General features: G+C 38.1%; 1 protein-coding gene across 1 annotated transcript in view; it reads left to right on the top strand.

Moving 5' to 3' along the window:
• Window positions 1-14077, top strand: part of LOC121445245 (cytochrome P450 3A13-like) — a 41068-nt gene extending 26991 nt beyond the window's left edge. The window contains exons 10-13 of the mRNA XM_041647290.1: window positions 1209-1369; window positions 3753-3979; window positions 6607-6769; window positions 13554-14077. Of these exons, the coding sequence (XP_041503224.1) occupies window positions 1209-1369; window positions 3753-3979; window positions 6607-6769; window positions 13554-13640 (638 nt within the window). The 3' untranslated portion in view covers window positions 13641-14077. The remainder of the gene's footprint in view (window positions 1-1208; window positions 1370-3752; window positions 3980-6606; window positions 6770-13553) is intronic.
• The last annotated feature ends 6986 nt before the right edge of the window (window positions 14078-21063 follow it).

Here is a 21063-nt window from a genome sequence, read left to right as displayed (position 1 = left end):
AACTCACAAACAGAAGTGTCCATTAAATGTTGGGCATCAACTCCTGAACCTGAGGCCTGCTCCAAAGTAGTTGAAATGCGGAGTTCATTCTACTGAAGAAAACTGATATTCCCTCCCCCAACAGGACAGTCCAGTTGTTAACCTTTCACCAGTAGCTGGGTTCTTATTTTTTCATTCATATTTTTAATCTAACAAAATAAACTATGGTAACGGAGTAAATGAATGCAGACAGATTGTAAAAATATATACAGCTTTAATGGGGAAATAGACTTACAGAACCACCTTTCCGTGGAGACAAGGAAAGCAGAAGGGGGATTTAAAGGTAAACATTAGCCCGAGGCGGACACGCCCCCTAAGGCAGGGCTTAACCCTACAAACTATAATAAGATAAAACAAAAACTAACTTATCAAAGTTGGGGAAGACAAGCCAACAGAAAAAAAAAAAGATCCTAAGGAAATACACAAGAGTCAGAGAACCACTCTTTTGCACACTCAGGAATCCTACTAAAATACAAAACTGGGAGCCATAATATATGAAGAGAAGAACTAGTGGAGGCCCATGGAGGCCCTATCCATGCTGCCTCAGTCTTTGTGAGTTCTATAAGCTTGTTCATGTTGATTTCAAGGGCCTTGTATTCTTGGTATTTGCCATCTCTGCTTGCTTTTACTTTTTTCCTGATTTCTTTTTGATGAATTTGGCTGAGTCTTGAGGAGAGGTATTTAGAGGAGATGTCCCCTTTAGAGCTGAATATTCCAAAGATTGTCACTGTCTGTCTAATATCGGGTTATGGTTCTCTACATTTGTTCCTACATGCTGCAGGAGGTGGCTTCTCTGAAGATGACTGATCAAGGCACTGATCTAAGAATAGTGAAATATCAATGAGTCAATTCATTTATTTTCTTTTACACAAGTATTGTTGTATTTTTACCCTTGATTCCCAGCCTAACTAGTCTCAGGTTGTTGGTCAATTGAACAGTGCCAAGTCTTGGATCCCTCTCATGAAGTGAGTCTTAAGTCAAATGAGTTATAAGTTTTTACTCCCATAAGTATTGTACCACGATTGTTATGCATAACTTGCAGGCAAAACATCATTATAAATAAAGTGCAGAATACCTTACTATACTAAATATTGTAGAATAAAACAGGTGAAGTTTCTATGTAGGCATCAGTCTTGGTAATTGACACACAACGTCTAATTTTATTTTAGCTCTTTCTGATATGGAGATCACAGCGCAATCAATCACATTTATTTTTGCCGGCTATGATACTACAAGCAATGCTCTTTCCTTTATTATGTATTTACTGTCAACTCATTCTGATGTCCAAAAGAAACTCCAGCATGAGATTGATTTAGCCATACCCAAGAAGGTGAGTTGATAGTGCCTGAAGATAGAGGGAAAAGGTGAAACCTCAAAATAGTTCCATACTTGCAATTGGAATCATGGTTAGTACAGTAAGAACTGATTCTTTCAGCAATAGTGTCTGAAAATTAGACAGAGGGAAAATATGTGTACAGAAAAACTAATCTCTCCAAATCTGTACAGAGCCTGTAACATCCACTATTTCTAAATACATAATAAGTTCTAAACCATGCATGAAATCTCTTTATATTATTAATGATAAGCAAGTGTCAGACAAGTATATTCTTTAAACTTAAATGGGTGTTTTGCCTACATACCTGTATCTGTTTTTCATGTACATATCTGAAATGTGAGTAAGTCAGAAGAGGGCATCAGATTCCCAGGAATTAAAGTTCTAGGAAATATGCTCACCATGTGAGTACTGTGAACTGAGCCTGCATCCTCTGCAAAAACCACCAATGCTGTTAACCACTGAGGCATTCCCCTAGAACCTCAAACAAGTGAGTTGATACCTTTACTATTATTAGTGGGAATGCTGTGGTCTGACTGCTGTTAGTGCACCCTTGCTGTCTTGGCTGGGCAGACTGATTCAGCTACTCTCATTATTGCTCACATAATTCAGTTTGAACAAAGCAGATCACGGCAGCTTTCAACCTACACTGTTCAGCTCTACATTATGGTAGCTTCTGTGTCTCTCAAAGTGACAGCTACATATCATATAAGCTGTTTTCTCATCTATGCCCAAAATTGGATGCAATGAGGTGGGAGGTACCTACTGTGGGACAACGGTTTTATCCTGTAAACATTTGTTTCTTGACCTGTTTAATAAAATGCTGATTGGCCGGTAGCCAGACAGGAAGTATAGGTGGGGCAAAAGGAACAGGAGAATTCTGGGAACAGTAGTCTGCAGTCATGACCTAACCTCAGAAGAAGCAAGATGTGACTGCCTTGTTGAAAAAGGTAACAAACACCATATCTAACTCAGACAAGAATTATGGCTAATGTAAGTTATAAGAATTAGTAAATAAGAAGCCTGAGTTTATGGGCTAATCAGTTTATAGCTAATGAAGACCTCTGTGTGGTTTGTTTGGGACTTAACAACTGCAGGAACCGGGCAGGACAGAAACCTGTCAACACGGTACCTATATTCTGCGACCAGCTATATTGTCAGTGAGGTGCACTCAAAGCATCTTCAGGCCTCATACTCACCCTTTTTTTGTTTCATTATGTCACTGTGACAAATACCATGACCCAAAACAACTATGGGAAGTAAACAATTACTTCAGCTTATACTTTTACATGATAGTCGATCACTGAGGAAAGTCAATAAAGGAACTCAAGACAGGAGTTTTTAGTCAGGGCTGCTTGCTACTCCACTCAGCAATGCTTCTGACAAAGGTACTCTCTCACAGCCACTGAAGTATAGCAGGAAATATGGAGGATGCTGGCTGTTCTCTGGTACACTCATTGACCATCATTTAGATGTTCTCCTACAACCAAGTTTATCCTATAAGGGTACAGTACCACTTGCAATTGGTGGGATCCTGCTACATCAATGAACCATCAGGACTACTCTCCCAGATATACACAAACAAATCTAATCTAGTAATTTCTAACCTTTCATCTAGACCTCCTTCTCATGTGACTCTATGCTGTGGGATATTGGAAGTTCAAGATTTATTAGAACACCATTTTAAGCACCACTGGAAGTTCTCTATCAAGAACTAAGCATAGAGATATTGGTTACTTTTCAGTAGAATAGAAATATTTGCTCAATTAGTCTCCATTTTTATCCATTTAACAATGATGAGTTTCAAAGAAAAAAGATCTTACTGATGTTAGTCACTGTAATTTTATATACTATTCCTCTTTACTATGGCATTGATTAATAAGAACATTCAAATTGCTCATTTATAGTAATGTTATATTTAATCACAGTATTTAAAAACTGTGAATTATCTTCTGAAAGAATTTATATGGAATTAAAAAAAGAAATTACAATTCTTTACATTATATTTCCACATTCTGAACTTGTGGCCTCCTTCCTTTATAAGTTATCACATCCTCAATGGCTAATTTATGTTGAAGAGATTGACATAATATGCCATTCATTATTACTGAAAAGAAAATTGTACAGAAGAATACTGAAGATTTGGACCTAAGTATAAGTTTCTCCTAATATTCTTCAATATTCACTTCATCATGAATTTCAGTGGCCCTTTAGCATGTCAACACACATGACTATTGTAAATATGACTTATTAGTGATAAATCCAGTCACTAATATGGTTGAATGACGAGTTCCTACAAACATAAAAGTACTCTATAGTTTGGTATGAAAGTTAGTTTCAAATATCAAATCAACAAAATCTTGATTTTTACTCTTCCCAGGCACCTGCCACTTATGAAGTCCTGCAAGAGATGGAATATCTTGACATGGTAGTGAGTGAAGCTTTGAGATTATATCCAGTTTCTGATAGGATTAGAAGAACTAGTAAGAAAGATGCTGAAATCAATGGTATGCTCATTCCCAAAGGGACTGTGGTGATTATACCTGTCTTTACTCTACACCGAGATCCAAAATACTGGCCAGAGCCTGAGCAGTTCCGTCCTGAAAGGTATGAGGACTCAGAAAGGGGGAATGTACACAGAATCAGACTTCTCTAAGAAGGTTAATATGCTCAGTCTCTTTCTGTAAGCACATTAATATAAATTGATATTATCTTGCATGTATGTTTGATTTTAGAATATCAGTAGTACAAAGTGATAATTGTAGTAGAAAATACATGTGTTTCAATTGAACAAAAAATGACAGTTCCGAATTTTGTAATTTTCTTTTAGACTCTCAAAACCTGTCTTAGTTATAGTTTCCATTACTGTGAAGAGACACTATGACCACAGCAACTCTTATAAATGGAAACATTACATGGGGGCTGGCTTAAAGTTCAGAGGTTTTGTCTATTATCATCAAGACAAGAAGCATGGTGGCGTGCAGGCAGACATGTGGCTGCAGAAATAACCGAGAGCTCTACATCCAGATCAGCAGGCAGCAGAAGGAGAAGACTGAGCCAATATACCTAGTTTGAGCCTCAGAGATTTCAGCCCACTTCCAGTGAAACACTTCCTCCAAAACAGCAACAACTCCCAATAGTGCCAGTCCCTATGATCCTGTGGAGCCATTTTCATTCAAACTACCACAAATACTTAATATCAATTGCACTAGTATATGAAATGATTGAATATATTGCTAAACGTGTATAGATATTTAAAAATTCATAAAATATAAGTTTCATCCTGTTTTATAAATTATTGCTTTCTATGACCTACAAATGCTGTTTAGTGATACATGGTTGTGTGTGTGTGTGTGAGAGAGAGAGAGAGAGAGAGAGAGAGACAGAGAGAGAGAGAGAAAGAGAGAGAGAGAGAGAGAGAGAATAAGTGTATGTGTGTCAAAAAGAGCAAGCACAATTAACATGATTAGAAAATCAATTAGATAATTTTCTAAGCTGTTAGGTTTATATTCTTTAATGTTGTTCATATTGTCACAAGAACTCTTGGACACGTTCCCAAATGTAAAAATCATTTATCAAATATTGGAACCCATTATATTAGAGACTAGTGAAGATAGAAGCTGCAGAAAGTCTCCTCTTTGATGTTAATGCCAGTCCTCTTATTCTTGTTTCTCTCCTATATTCTTCTCTCCATACTTCCACAAGTACATAACCTCTTTTTCACAAATTATTATTTAGGTTCTCATATGTATCTGTATTCCTTTATTTATATAACCTGTCTAATTCATATCATGCTCCTCATGTGAAAATTATACTTTAAGATAGATGCAGTTAAATTAGGAGACCAAAAATTTATACATACAGTCACCTCTATCATGAAGTTCTGGATGCCTAAGACAACGTATTCTTAGCCGTGTGTCTCTGGTGTTGGCAGTTGTTCTCTGTATAGTGCTTATTAGTCAAGAAGAATTGACTTGCTCCTGTTTTCTGATCAGGTTGATTCTATGTCCCATCTATATAGCCACCACATATACACACTTTATCTTAGTGACTATAAAATCAGACAGCATTCATTATTCATTTCTATGGTTGTTCCAAATTTCAGACAATATAGACTCAGAGGGTATCAGTGACTAGGCCAAGAAGTAAGGAATGAAGAAGTTAAAAAGATATTGTTACTGGCCAGATTTTGGTAATGCATGCCTTTAATTCCTGCACTCAGGAGGGAGAGGCATTAGTTTGTGGCCAGCCAGGCCTTCAGAGCAAGTTCCAGGAGAGGCTCTTAAGCTACTCAGAGAAACCCTGTCTTAAAAAAAAGAAAAGAAATATTATGATTGTAATCAAACAGTATAGAAGAAGTCTACAGAAACCCCAGTGTTTCTCATGTGTGTTCCCCAAGAGTTTCCCACCATGCTCAACTTGTACACACAAACCAATACAACCTTCACCTGACCCCAATGCTGTTCTATAAAATAGCTTAGAAATTGTTTCATAATCTTCCTTGATACTTAATAACTCTCACAGAATAGATGGTTAAAAGTCTTCTAGAGCATTTCCAGAATCAGCATTTCTCCTATGGGAAGGGTGGACACAAATTTCATGGATAACAGAGTAGAGAAGCAGCTGTGTCCTTGCTACCTACTTCACTGAATGACACTTGGAGGTGGGTGAGGGGGTGACAGTTTTTGTGAAAGGACTGTAGTGAGGAAAAAGGGGGCTGGAGAGAAAGAGGATGAGGAAGAGGAAAGAGATTAGGCTGACTGGAATGAAACCATGACAGGAAGAAAAGAGAGGATGGTGAGGAGAGTAGGGATTGGAATAGAAACAATTCTTTCCTACCATGTATCTCCTCCATCCACAGTGAGCAAATCCCCAACTCAAGTGTCAGAGCAATTCCTTCCTTCTCCCCCACAAGTACTTTGTGATGTTTGCACACTGATAACACACAACATCTTTAATATTTTAAATTTCAAAGACACATTTCATTCCAATGAGCATTCATGACACATCATCTTCTTAACATTAGGACATCCTTTACCATAAAGTTATAGAAAGAATATTAACTTACAAATCTCATAATGAATTAAACACTCCATGACTGGAATATTGAACACCCTGAAGTCCCCTGTGTGATGCTGGCAGAGGGATGTAAGTGAAAACTGAAAACTGCAAACATGTTGCTCTTGTGCATTTCATGTTTCATTATTTATGTTCTTGTTCAATTGTGATACCAGGTTCAGCAAGGAAAATAAAGATAGAATTAATCCTTGCACATACCTGCCTTTTGGATATGGGCCTAGACGCTGCATTGGCATGAGGTTTGCTCTCATTAACATGAAGCTTGCTATTGTCAAAATCCTGCAGAACTTTTCCGTGCTGCCTTGTGAAGAAACAGAGGTGAGACAGATCATATTCTTTTTAGTATGCTTTTGTTTTTTACTTATAGGCATTTTATAAACATATATATATATATATATATACATATATATATGTAATACTGAATATATATAACACATATTGAATAAATAAATTTATATATGGATTATACTGTTTTATTGTTACCTAATATTTTCTCTATTGAGAGATCTTTATAAAACCATGTGTGGGCTCTTGGGCTATTGAGTTCTGGAGCAATAAGTCTTTATGTAAGTTTAAATGAAAGATCATGAATATTAAATGAAGATATTCCTTATATGATTATGTATAGTATTATTGAAGCCGAGTAATTCTTCTTGTTACCATTATATGAATATTCGACAAAATAATAGACTTTGTTATGGATTTTTTTATACTTGTATATATCATACATGGAACAGACATTCTTTTGTTTATTCTCATCTGATTAAATACATCCTTACCATAGACTCCTCTGTTGTAATTGGAGCAGCAGGGCTGGGCTGAGTCCCGCCACCTGGCTAGCTTTACCCGAAATAATTACACGGAAACTGTATTCTTTTAAACACTGCCTGGCCCATTAGTTCCAGCCTCTTATTGGCTAGCTCTTACATATCGATCTAACCCATTTCTAATATCCCTGTAACACCACGAGGTGTCTCACCAAGGAAGATCTTAACCTGTCTCTATGTCCGGTAGGAGAATCATGGTGACTCCTTGACTCAGCTTCTTTCTCCCAGCATTCTGTTCTGCTTACTCCGCCTACCTAATTTTATGTCCTATTAAAGGGCCAAGGCAGTCTCTTTATTTAATCAATGAAATTAACACAAGCCAGAAGACTCTCCCCCATCATTTCCCCTTTTTCTGTTTAAACAAAAAAGAAAGGCTTTCATTTTAACAAGATTACATATAACAAAACAGTCATCAAGCAAGAATTAGTTACAATATTTATATCTATTTTATCTTTTATCATAACTAAGGAAAACTATAACTATAACTAACCATTCTTCAACTCCATCAAAGAATCCAGAAGGATATAATATTACCTAAGCAAACATGAAATCCAAAGCTCTAGAAATGACAGAGACATATCGCTGCCTGTACAGTCACCCAAAGTTCCTCTGTACTGTTGAGGCATCCATCTTCAGCTTTCAGGCCCATAGTATCCAGCAGACATTTCCATGAAGCGGGAAATTTCAAAGACAGTTCAGTCACTATCTGCTGTGTCCTGCAGAATGTCTTGCAGACTCTTTCATGAGTCATGAATCCCAAAAGACCGTCTCACCTTTAGGCAAGTTCAGCAGTCCTCTCTCTGCAGGTTTTCTGTGTTCATTTTATGCAACAGTCCAGGCAAGAGCAGTTTCTTGCCCAAATGGCTATCAAACTCCATAAGGATCCTCTTCGATGCCCATCTTCCTCTCGAAGTAGATTGGTGCCGCCAGGAGCAGACATGTCTCATTGTCATGAAAAGTTTTAAGTTATTAAAATATTTTAAATGCCATATTCTGCAGCCTTTGAGAGATATGAAGAATGCCTATCTGAAATATATCTCTATATATCTAGAAAATCTAAGTAATATGATTACAAACTTGACTATTATTTGTTATTATCCATCAACAACCTATATTTCCTAATTATACATTACATTTTAAAAATGAACTACAGAATCACAATACCTTAATCAAGACCAGAAATACATATAAATATAACAAAATTGACCTTAAGATCCATAACAATGCAAATTATTCATACCTATATAATTTCCCCCCTTTAAATGTAAAAGAACATTTATAAACAATATTTTGGGAACATGGGCGCAGTTTTTTCTCTCCAAACTGCTTCCTGCTGAATGGGGGCGCTGTTAATCAGGTCATTTAGGGTATAACCTGTGTGCCAGGTTTATCTCAGTTGGCAATTCAGTGAAGTACTTTTTTGAGGGTCTTCACAGGAACTTTTTGGGAGGCCGTGGTCTATCATACCATATCAGGATAGAATCAATCCACAGGGTCTGGTCCTCTGTGAAAACAAAAGAAGACCCTCTCCAAAGCATCATATCCTTAGACCCAAATTTTGAAATCATAATACCCTTATATCCATTCTGGTTTAGCTTGGCAGCCCATGTAATGAAATGTCTCTCTGTACTTAGCTCCTTCAAAGTCAAAAATTTTAAAGAAAACACAATGTACATAATCCAGATTCCCTGTGAATTTTCCATTTTTACGTGGCTTGTTTTTCTTTATTTCTTTTAATCTCTTAACTATCTGCACTCTGTCTCTTTAAAGACTTTACCCTTTTTTAAAGACATTAACTTTATTCTTTATATTCTTTTTCTTCTCTCTCCCAAGCCTACGTACATTCATCCAACAGTGTCTGAATCTGTTCTATTGTGAATCTGTAAATTTTTTTTACTATCCAGGAGCATTTCTTAAAATGTTAAGCAGTTCTTTAAAACTTAAGTTGCACCATGTACAAATAATACGGTACCACCTGTGTCCTGCCCAGTCGAAACCTCAACTGTGCTGTTTTTACGGTAATTATGGTAGTTCCTGCCTGAGACCAGCACAGTTCAGCATGGCAGAGCTGAGCCTAGCCGCTCCTGCCTCAGAGCCATTTGGTGCCCCTGAGCCACACACAGTTCCAGGCACACAGCAGTCCACATTGCCATCAAAGACTCTGTCTCCTGCAGGAGCCAGACAGAGATTGCAATGGCGGCACAGCCCAGAAAGACAGCATTTTAAAACAGCCAGTTTTTTCCTGCTGCTGAGTCAGAAAATTTCACAATGGAGGATGTACCATTTTGTGCTAGCTCTGGGGCCGCCAGGTAGGAGCAGCACTCAGCACTTTAATTCTGAGACTGAGTGTGCACCACAGAAATACTTTTCATCCAAGTTACAGCCAAATCTGACACACAGAGCACTGCGCAGTCTGAAAACACGTCTCTGTATGGCGGCAGAAATCTGCCATGCTCTTCTGCTGCCTAAGCCTGATTCGGCCATCTGCCCAGGTGCAGGTGGGGAGTGCTGAGCCATGGGCACGGTCTCAGAGCACTCTCCTTCCGATCCCAAGTGGGAACACAAACATCCAGTCCCCTAAAAGCCTTAGAAATGCTTTAAAGCCAGAGTTCACACTGGCAGCACAGCCCCAGGAAGCCGAGCTTTAAAACGGTGCAGCTTTTTTTCTGCTGCTGTTGCTGAATCAGGAAATCTCTCTATGGCACGCCACCAACAAAGAGCAAAACTCTGCGTTAAACTCTGTTTTTACTCTGTTTAAATTTAAGCTCTCTCAGGTTTTAGAGTGGGTTTAGCCCATTAAATCTGGGCGCCACTCTGTTGTAATTGGAGCAGCGGGGCTGGGCTGCATCCCGCCACCTGGCTAGCTTTACCTGAAATAATTACACGGAAACTGTATTCTTTTAAACACTGCCTGGCCCATTAGTTCCAGCCTCTTATTGGCTAGCTCTTACATATCGATCTAACCCATTTCTAATATCCCTGTAACACCACGAGGTGTCTCACCAAGGAAGATCTTCATCTGCCTCTGTGTCCGGTAGGAGAATCATGGCGACTCCTTGACTCAGCTTCATTCTCCCAGCATTCTGTTCTGTTTACTCCGCCTACCTAATTTTATGTCCTATTAAAGGGCCAAGGCAGTCTCTTTATTTAACCAATGAAATTAACACAAGCCAGAAGACTCTCCCCCATCACTCCTCTTTCTCTCCTCCCCTTCTCCAAGTCCCCTTCACCTCACTTATCCCCAAGATCCATTGATCTTCCATTTCCCTTCAGAAAGATCAAACCTCCTAGGGATATCAACTGAACAAGGCATAACGAGATGCAATGAGACTAGGCATAAACTCTTATAGCAAGGCTAGGTGGAACAAGCCAGTGACACAAAATCTGCCCCACAAGCAGGAAAAAGAAGCAGAAACATCCATTCCTATTCCCACTTCTAAGAGTTCCTCAGAAACCCCTATCTAAACAACCACAGCATGTATGCAACAGGCCTAGTACAGACCCATGCAGGCTCTATGATTGCTGCTTCAGTCTCTAAGCCCCTATGATATATGTTTAGTTGATAGTTTGGTACATGTTCACTAGTATCCTTGCCCCCTCTGGCTCCCACAACCATGGAACAGATTTTTAAATTATAAATATATATTAATTTTCAAATTATGTTTACATATATATAGTTAACCTGAAACACAATTTTATATATATATATATATATATGTAAATATATAATTTCATTTCCAAGAGGTATAATGGTCACCTATTATCCTTGTGCCCTATCAGAATGTCTGTCCAAAATCCTTCACCAATCCAGAGACTTTCAAAGTTCCACAGTAGTTCCCATTAATAAACACAGACAAAAATCCATGCATTAAACCATTATTCATGAATATAAAAGACTCCTTTGCTTAGCCATTTTGTGCACTTTTCCATGTATTTTAGGGACCCTGGTCTAGACAATCGGGCATCCACCTACATTTTTATATATCCATGTATTTTCTTTCCTTCTTCATCCGTCCTTATATCTTATCCTGCAAGTTCAAATCGACCAAGCTACCTCCAAGCCAAGAACTTTCAGTAGGTTTTCACTGTGAAATTTACTCCTGTCTTTTAGATATGCTATCTTCCGGCTGCCACTGTCCCTACCCCCATAACCCATTAACTAACACATGCACTTTCCATTTTTATTTTCTCTGTATTCATTAAAGCATCCTCTATTTCTAAATCACCTAATTTTCTTCTTTTCAAAACTTAAAATGATTCCTTAAAGACATTTTGTATATTAAAATCCACCAATAAATACATTGAAACATCTTAAAACTATTCTAAATATAAAAAATTTACAAAATTATTTTAACAGATGCATTTTTATGTATTCTTTAAAATGTTTTATTAATTATTGAAGAATTCATACATTTCATTTTGATAACATTCACTTTTTTATTACAATTTATCCCATGACCACCCTCACCTCATGTCACACTCAATGTTGTGCTCTATCTCCATTTTTTCTCCTTAATTTTTAAGTCAATCAAGTCTATTTTGTGTTAGATGATTGCTCTTATTTTGGGGTCTGGTCTGGAATCTTGCCGATTAAAGAGAGATCGGAGCCTTAAGAAAACAGACTGCATTTCACAGCAGTGATCAAAAAGTAAAGATCCTCAGCCTAGGGATACAAGCACACCATTGTGAGTTGAGTTTACACATGTTCTTATGGGAAATACACCTGGTAATTCAAGTCCTCAGATAATTTCTGTGTGTACTTTTAATGTAAGGTATCACATTTAGAAAGATGGTTAAAATGCTTCCTCTGAAGAACTTAAGAATGTGTTGTCATTAAGTTAAATGAAGCAATGCCCAAGAAGTTTAACATTATGATTTTTGTATTAAATGACACTCACAATTCATTAGATTATCATCATAGAAGAGGAATATAATATGATCATTTTTCCTTTGGTGACATGTAGGTAGCTCTCTTTCTGTTCTATACACAAACACAATACAGATGAATGATTTTATTATGATCATAGGTAAGTTTTAGGCGTCTAGGAATCTAAAAGATGGCTCTAGCTACCTACAAGATGACTTTCTTAAACTAAGAGACAACCTGTTTGTACATTTTTATACTCCTCATGGGATTCTTATTCTATTGGATGGCCATCTCTGCCACAAACTGACAGAAATATCATTTTAAAAATTAGTAAAATGAGTGAAAATTCCCTTTTAAGCACCATCCTTGAATTATAGAGATACAGAGAACTCACACCTTAAATATTGCCAAAGCCCTTCCAGTATCATTAACCCACAAGTATCAGATTGGAAGGTTTAGAAATTTCTTTAGAAATTGTTTAGAAATCAGAGTCAGACAATAGCATTTGCCATGTACAAAACCTCCTTGTGGTGTCTTTCCAGTTTTACTGAATAAAACTTAACTTTATATAACCTGTTAAAATGTGTTTTCTATGTGTTCACAAATGTTCTTTACAAGGTTCAAACGTCTACATTTTAATTAACATTTATATTACTAGGGAAGACATATAAAATTTTTGTTTCAGGCCTTTTACAGAATAGGCGGTAAGTTTGTATGTTGAAGTATGAATAGATTGAAGCATGTTTTCATATTTAATGCAAGTAATTCAAGATTCTGTGTTTGTCTTAGTAGGGATCTCTATTTTGTGGCGAGTCAATATGATCATGGCAACTCCTAAAGAACAAAACATTTTTATTGAGGTTGTGGTATAGAATTTCAGAGATTTACTCTAGGAAGAATGACATCTGGGAGTATGGTGGTGTAAAGGCAGACATGGTACCAGGGAAGTCTACATCTTAATCCAAAGGCAAGAGGAAGTGGCTTGAGACAATAGGCATGACTTGAACATATGATACCTCAAAGCCCATCTCTGTAGTGACTTACTCCCTGCAAGACCACACATTCTTGAACAAGTCCACACCTCCTCCTAATAGTGCCACCCGCTTTGGTGGCCATGTTTTATCAAACCACCACATTGATAAAAAGTCATTTATTCACCTATAATGATAGATTTCTTACTTTCTAGGAAGCAGTCCATGAGGTTCAGTGTGATACAGAACATCCTATGTAGCTCAGCAAGCCTTAATTTTGTATTCTGCCTCCCTCTTTTAAATCCTGAATGCTAGGTAATAGCCATGTGATAACACAGGAATAAGTAGCTATTGTTCTTAATATGTTGGTTCTGTCAGTCTTCAGTGGAATTCAGTGATTCATTTAACTTACCAATGTATTTTTTTAACTATTTTAGGTTCCCTTGAAATTAGGAAAGACATTGATTCTTACTCCAGAAAAACCTATTGTCCTGAAAATTATATCAAGAAATGAAGATAAATGAAGGTTGATTTTTATCTCAAGTTCTGATATGTTCTTCAAGGTGTTCATTCTAAGTTCCTGGATTTTAATTACTCCTAAAGAAAACCTAGATGAATATAACGTTAATCTACCATAGTTTATGACTGAATCTTCAATTATTTTTCATTGACTTGATAGAGACTTCATTCTTGTGTATGAATGGAAAGTGATTAATTAGCAATCCATATGTTCTTTGATATTAAAGTTTTCCCATACCCAAAATAGTAGTATATGTGTCATTTCAATTCTGATAAATATTTTTATTAATTTTGTTAATATTGTTTCAATTATAAAATCTTTAATTTATCATTATTAGTTGAATATTCCATCAACAATTATTCCTTACATTTTGATGAGTTGTAAGTTTCTGTGTTAACCAACATCCACATCACAAATAAAATCTTTTGTTTAGATCTGAGACATATAATAGTGCATTCAAAGAAGATTCAAATTTAGAAGGCAATTTTATATTAAGACCATTTATCAGAATAATAAATAGTAGGTTCATTCTTGGGCCTGTAAACTCCAAAATCATAGATCTTTGGCCTGAAATGCAGCATGTGTTTACTCAAACTGAATGGATTTGAAATATGAGCAGAAAGTGGTTTGTTACCCATATAATATTCATGACACTATTCTATATATACACTCCTTTGCCATGTTGATCATTATAGGAATTCATGGGATTCACTGCTGGTTAAGACTGTTGATTACTCCCACACACACAAAAATCCTCTCAAGCATCTTCCAGTACTATAAAAGATTGCCATCAAGGAAAAAGTTTCCTGGTCAAGTACACTGTTGACATGGCCTATGACCAATGTGTTTACTGTTTTCTGCAAGAGGACTTTCCTCACATGATTTAGTTAGTAGCCAAGAGCAATGGTAGTATCTTAACACCTCTGACGAACAATCTGATGTAGATATCCTGCATATGATAAAGGGTAATTTATTAAATGCCTTTGGCTTCTGGAAGGTGCACAATTGTCAATGTAGGGCATTTTTCATATATACATGTAAAGATTCTCAAAGTGTAGCTTTCATCAGGGTTTGTTTCCATTGCACAAAAATTGTATCCAGTCCCTTCAAAAGCTCAAACAAAAAGTAGAGCAGATGAGGAGAGATGACTGATCCTTTGAACCATGGTATCAGTCAAAAATGCCACTACCAACTGGAGGTGCCTGCTCACAAACTGTGCATCCCATAAATCCCCGTTCAACGGCTCCAACTATGGGGTCTCCATTTTTCTCATGGCACACTGGCCACCAGGCAATGAGGCCATAGGGATCAGAATGGTTAACAGGGCTTTTACAACTCTGAGTATGAAAGAAAACAATTCCTGGAGTCAGTCTCGGTGAAACAGCTTAATTTTATCTCAGGGAGTGATGACACTATATAGGATGGGGACAAAAGCTGGAGAGTCTTCTAGTAGGTGCTCATAGTATGATTTATTTACATTTGGCAGTAAAGTTCCATCATACAGATTGTAACACAACACATTTTAGGATATGGGCAGCAGGGGGAGAGAATTTGCAAGGAACTGTATTAAAGGTCACTCTTTTTGTATTTTTTTTTTGATACAGGGTGTCTCTGTAGTTTTGGAAACTCTCCCAGAAATAGCTCTTGTAGACCAGGTTGTTCTTGATCTCACAGAGATCCATTTGCTTCTGCCTCTGCTAAGATTAAAGGTGTGCACCACCACAGCCTGGCTAAAGGTCACTCTAAATATACGTCAGGCATCTAAGTTCAGGGACAGCTTCCAAATAAGTCAGGCAGAGAATAGGAAGCCATGCTTGGGGAAAGGATTCTTCCATTTGTGCAAAACTCAGAGATGTCTGGACGTGGTGAACATCAGCTTTAAGCAGCAAGACTTTCCGACAACAACTTGTGTGTTTAATGTCTTCTGCTATAGGATCTTACTCTCATGGTATGATTAGAAACAAAGAACAATTGCAGTATCCTGTTTTTTATGTGGTCTTCAGGACAATGCTAATGAACAATCTGGGTGTAGATATCTTACATCTGTTAATGGGCTATTTATTAGACAACTTTGGCTTCTGAAATTTGCATAATTCTCAACATAGTCTGTATTTTCATATATACATGGAAGATGATCAAAATCTAGCTTTCCATCAGGCTTTTCCAAGCGTAATTAGTCATAGTTATTCCTTTCTGCAACTCCTTCTCTGCCATATCCTTAAAATTCATGGACTATAACAGAAGTCATACCTAAAAGATTCTAAAGGACAAAGGTCAGGAAGGGCTAGAGTGCAAGAGTGCCTTCCATATGTGAGAGGGTGGCTGCATTGTTGAATTGTCCACAACTGTAGTTGCTTGCATAGGATCTAAACAAGTTCAAGCCAGTAAATATTCTAGCACAAAAGGTGATGGGATTCAGAAGTGCCCAATAGAGTTATAGAGAGCTAATAACTTTGGGGATCAGGAGAATCCACTTTCTTTAAGGGTAATGCTGCCTGGTGGACTAACTGTACTTCAGTAGATGACTCCACTACTAGAAGTTTACATGCAGCAAAAATTGGACTCAGTAGCTAATTAAAAATAGAAGACACTCACATTGGAGCACTGGACTGAGCTCCCAAAGCCCAGATGAGGAGCTAAAGAGGAGAGAACATGAGCAAGGAAGTCGGGACTGTGAGGGGTGCCCCCACCCACTGAGATGGTGGGACTGATCTAATGGGAGCACACCAAGGCCAGCTCGACTGGAACTGAAAAAGCATGGGATCAAACTGGTCTCTCTGAATGTGGTGGACAATGAGGGCTGACTGAGAAGCCAAGGACAATGGCACTGGGTTTTGATCCTGCTACATGTATTGGCTTTGGGAGAGCCTGGTCTGTTTGGATGCTGCACCTTCCTGGACCTGGATGGAGGGGGGAGTACCTTGGACTTCCCATGGGCTGAAGAGCCCTGACTGCTCTTTTGACTGGAGAGGGGAGAGGAGGGGAGTGGGAGGTTGGAAAGAGGCGAAAATTTTCAATAATAATACTAAAAAAGATTCCTGATAGGCTATCCAGTAAGCCCAACATTATATAAACACAGTAGGTTCTCTCTCTCTCTCTCTCTCTCTCTCTCTCTCTCTCTCTCTCTGTGTGTGTGTGTGTGTGAGAGAGAGAGAGAGAGAAAGAAAGAGAGAGAGAGAGAGAGTATAACAATAATAACTGAAGGAAAGATGCATTTGAGAGGGAGTTGGGAGGGCACAGCAAGTGTTGGAGTGAGGAAAACTATGAGTATGGATGATATAAATACAATATTTATGTATGGAATTCTCAAAAGAGTAAATTAAAAAACAAAAAAATAGTTGTGCAAACTAAAAAATAGAGGACACTAACTTTTATGGACATAGGGATTTGTGACAGATATGTTTATTATTCAGGGCAGGGGAGTCAGATGAATATGATTAAATGGTATCATATAAAATGCAGAGATATTAGTTAAAATATGAAAATTGGTTAAATTTCAAAACATTTGTCACTAATTTATAGCATGCAAAGTTAATCTGAACCATCACATTTCCTTATCATATATTTGTACATACTTTGATTGACTTGATTTTTAAATATAAGATTGTACTTGAAGGCTGCTTGTTCATTTTCCAGCCACCTAGAACCAAAATAATTACACAGAAATTATCTTACTACAACACTGATCGGCCTATTATTAGCTCAAGCTTATTATTGGCTAACTCTTAGATAATAAATTAACCCATTTCTATTAATCTATACATTGCATGTGGTTGTGGCCTATCAGTAATATTCTGTTCAGTGTCTGGCATCTGTCTCCTGCGGCGGCTACATGACTTCTTCCTGACTCTGCCTACTTTCTCCTTCTCCTTATATCTAAGTCTGGATCTTTCACTCAGCTCTACTCTCTTAAGCCATTGGCCAAAAGTAGCTTCTTTATAACCAATGAAAATAAAACATTCACAGCATACAGAGTGGAATTCCACAACACCTCCCCTTTTCTGTCTAAATAAAAAGGAAGGTTTTTATCTTTAACATAGCAAGAATACATACAACAAAACATTTATCAAGAAAAAATTATGGTTAAAATATTTATATCTATTTTAGTTTTATCAGAACTATGGAAAACTATATCTATAAATTTTTCAACTCCATCAAAGCCTCCAGAAGAATATAATATTAGCTAAATAAACAGGAACTGCATTGTAAGCAGCTTCCAAAACTGTAGAAATGACAGAGACATCTTGCTGCCTGGACAGTCAACCAAAGTTCTTCTGTAACACTGGGGCACCCATCTTCAGCCTACAGGGCCATAGTATCTGGTAGACTTTCCTATGAAGCAGGAAATTTCAAAGACATTTCCACCTATATAAGTAGCTTGTCAATCACTTTCTTCTATGTCCTGCAGAATGTTTGGTAGACTCTTTCATGAAGGAGGAGCCCTGAAGAAACGTCTTACCTTTAGTCAAATTCAACAGTAATTTCTCATATTTAGAATAAATCTAGAACCTTTCTGTGAGAGGGTTTGGGAGGATTAATTGATATAAAACAGTAATACAGCATTAGATATTGTACAGAGAATACTAGTACAGCTTCTAACAATAATTATCAACAATAAAAACATTTTGATTATTTTTGAATGCTTATTAGAATCTCAGAGGATCGTTCCTTCAATATAACTGGTGTAATGTTCTGTCTCTTTAAGAGACAAACCATGCCCACTCCCTTCCTGCTTGCAGCCTTAGCCCCTCTCTTCTCTTTCTTCTCTTTCCATCTCTCTCTCTCTCTCTCAAAGAGGCAGCTTTTGTCTACCCCCCTCTCTGCCCTTCTCCCCTCCTTTCCATAACAACTAAATAAAGATCTAACCTCAAAAAAACCCAGTCATTTCTCTGTGGGTACTGCATGTCCAGCTCATACAGCATAACATCAAGCAGTCCAGAAAGAACAGGTTTTTTTTTTTTGCGGAAATGGCTGACAAACTCCATAAGAAAGCTCTTTGTTGCCATCAACCTCTTGAAGTATATTGATGCTGCCAGGAGCATATATATCCCATTGTAATGAAAAGTCTTAAGTTCTTAACACATTTTATATTTCATATTCTGGTAATCTTTATACCTATACAACTGAAATCTCTCTCCATATATATATTTCACTATTTGGGTGATTATATATTAACCTATATTTCTTTTCTTTTTTTTTTGAGCACAGCCCTCAATTTTATTTTTTTATTTTTTTTATTATTATTCTTTGTTTTATTGAGAAAAGGAGAAAAAAAAACAAGTTTCCACCTACTCCCAGCCTCCCATTTCCCTACCCCTCCTCCCCCCCTACGCCCCCTCCTCCCACCCTTCTTCCCCTCCCCCAACTCCTTTCCCCCTCCCTCTCCAGTCCAAAGAGCAATCAGGGTTTTCTGCCCTGTGGTAAGACCTAGGACCTCCCACCTCCGTCCATATCTAGGAAGGTGAACATCCAAACTGGCTGGGCTCCCACAAAGCCATCACATTACGTAGGATCAAAACCCCATGCCATTGTCCTTTGCGTCTCATCAGCCCTCATAGTTCGCCATGTTCAGAGAGTCCAGTTTTATCCCATGCTTTTTCAGTCACAGTCCAGCTGGCCTTGGTGAGCTCTCAATAGATCAGCTCCACTGTCTCAGTGGGTGGGTGCATCCCTCGTGGTCCCGACTTCTTTGCTCATGTTCTCCTTCCTTCTGCTCCTCATTGGGACTTTGGGAGCTCAGTCCAGTGCTCCAGTGTGGGTCTCTGTCTCTATCTCCATCTATCACCAGATGAAGGTTCTATGATGATATGCAAGATATTCGTCAGTATTGCTCAAGGATAGGGTCATTTCAGGTTCCCTATTCTCAACTGCCCAAGGAACTAACTGGGGACCTCAGCTTGGGCACCTGGGAGCCCCTCTAGGGTCAAGTCTCTTGCCAACCCTAAAGTGGTTCCCTTAACTAAGAATTGTGGTTCCGTGCTCCCCTGTCCAACCTTCCTTTATCCCAATCCTCCTGCTTTCCCGAGGCCCGACCTCCTTCCCTTCTAACTTTTCTCTCCCCATCTCCCCTTACCCCCAACCCACCCCACCACAAGATCCCAATTTTCTCCCCGGCAATTTTGTCTACTTCCCTTAGCCAAGAGGATAACTATATGTTTTTCCTTGGGTTCCCCTTCTTACTTAGCTTCTTTAGATTCACCTATTGTAGACTCCGTGACCCTTATTTATGGCTAGAAACCAATTATGAGTGAGTACATCCCATGTTCATCTTTTTGGGTCTGGGATACCTCACTCAGGATAGTGTTTTCTATTTCCATCCATTTGCATGCAAAATTCGAGAAGTCATTGTTTTTTACTGCTGAGTAGTACTCTAATGTGTAGATATTCCATACTTTCTTCATCCATTCTTCCATTGAAGGGCATCTAGGTTGTCTCCAGGATCTGGCTATTACAAATAATACTGCTATGAACATAGTTGAACAAATGCTTTTGTCATATGATAGGGCATTTCTTGGGTATATTCCCAAGAGTGGTATTGCTGGGTCCAGGGGTAGGTTGATCCCGAATTTCCTAAGAAACCGAAACACTGACTTCCATAGTGGTTGCACAAGATTGCATTCCCACCAGCAATGGATGAGGGTACCCCTTCCTCCACAACCTCTCCAGCAAAGGTTATCGTTGGTGTTTTTGACTTTAGCCATTCTGACAGGTGTAAGATGATATCTCAAAGTTGTTTTGATTTGCATTTCCCTGATTGCTAAGGAAGTTGAGCATGACCTTAAGTGTCTTTTGGCCATTTGAAATTCTTCTGTTGAGAATTCTCTGTTCAGATCAGTGCCCCATTTTTTAATTGGGTTAATTAGCATTTTAAAGTCTAGTTTCTTGAGTTCTCTATATATTTTGGAGATCAGACCTTTGTCTGTTGCGGGGTTGGTGAAGATCTTCTCCCAGTCAGTAGGTTGCCTTTGTGTCTTAGTGACAGTGTCCTTTGCTTTGGAGAAGCTTCTCAGTTTTAGTAGGTCCCATTTATTCAATGTTGCTCTTAATGTCTGTGCTTCTGGGGTTATACATAGGAAGCGATCTCCTGTGCCCATCTGTTGTAGGGTATTTCCCACTTTCTCTTCTATCCTTTTCAGTGTGTTCGGGCTGATATTGAGGTCTTTAATCCATTTGGACTTGAGTTTTGTGCACGGTGAAAGATGTGGGTCTATTTTCATTCTTCTACAGGTTGACATCCAGTTGTGCCAGCACCATTTGTTGAAGATGCTTTCTTTCTTCCATTGTATACTTTTAGCTCCTTTATCAAAAATGAGGTGTTCATAGGTTTGTGGGTTAAAATCCGGGTCTTCTATACGATTCCATTGGTCGACTTCTCTGTTTTTATGCCAGTACCACACTGTTTTCATTACTGTAGCTCTGTAATAGAG

This window comes from Microtus oregoni, unplaced genomic scaffold, assembly GCF_018167655.1.
Source record: "Microtus oregoni isolate MIOR12 unplaced genomic scaffold, Mior012 000003F_ref0000135, whole genome shotgun sequence".
Taxonomy (NCBI): Eukaryota; Metazoa; Chordata; class Mammalia; order Rodentia; family Cricetidae; genus Microtus; species Microtus oregoni.
Note: the sequence above shows the minus strand (reverse complement) of the source record. Positions and strands in the feature narration are given on the sequence as shown.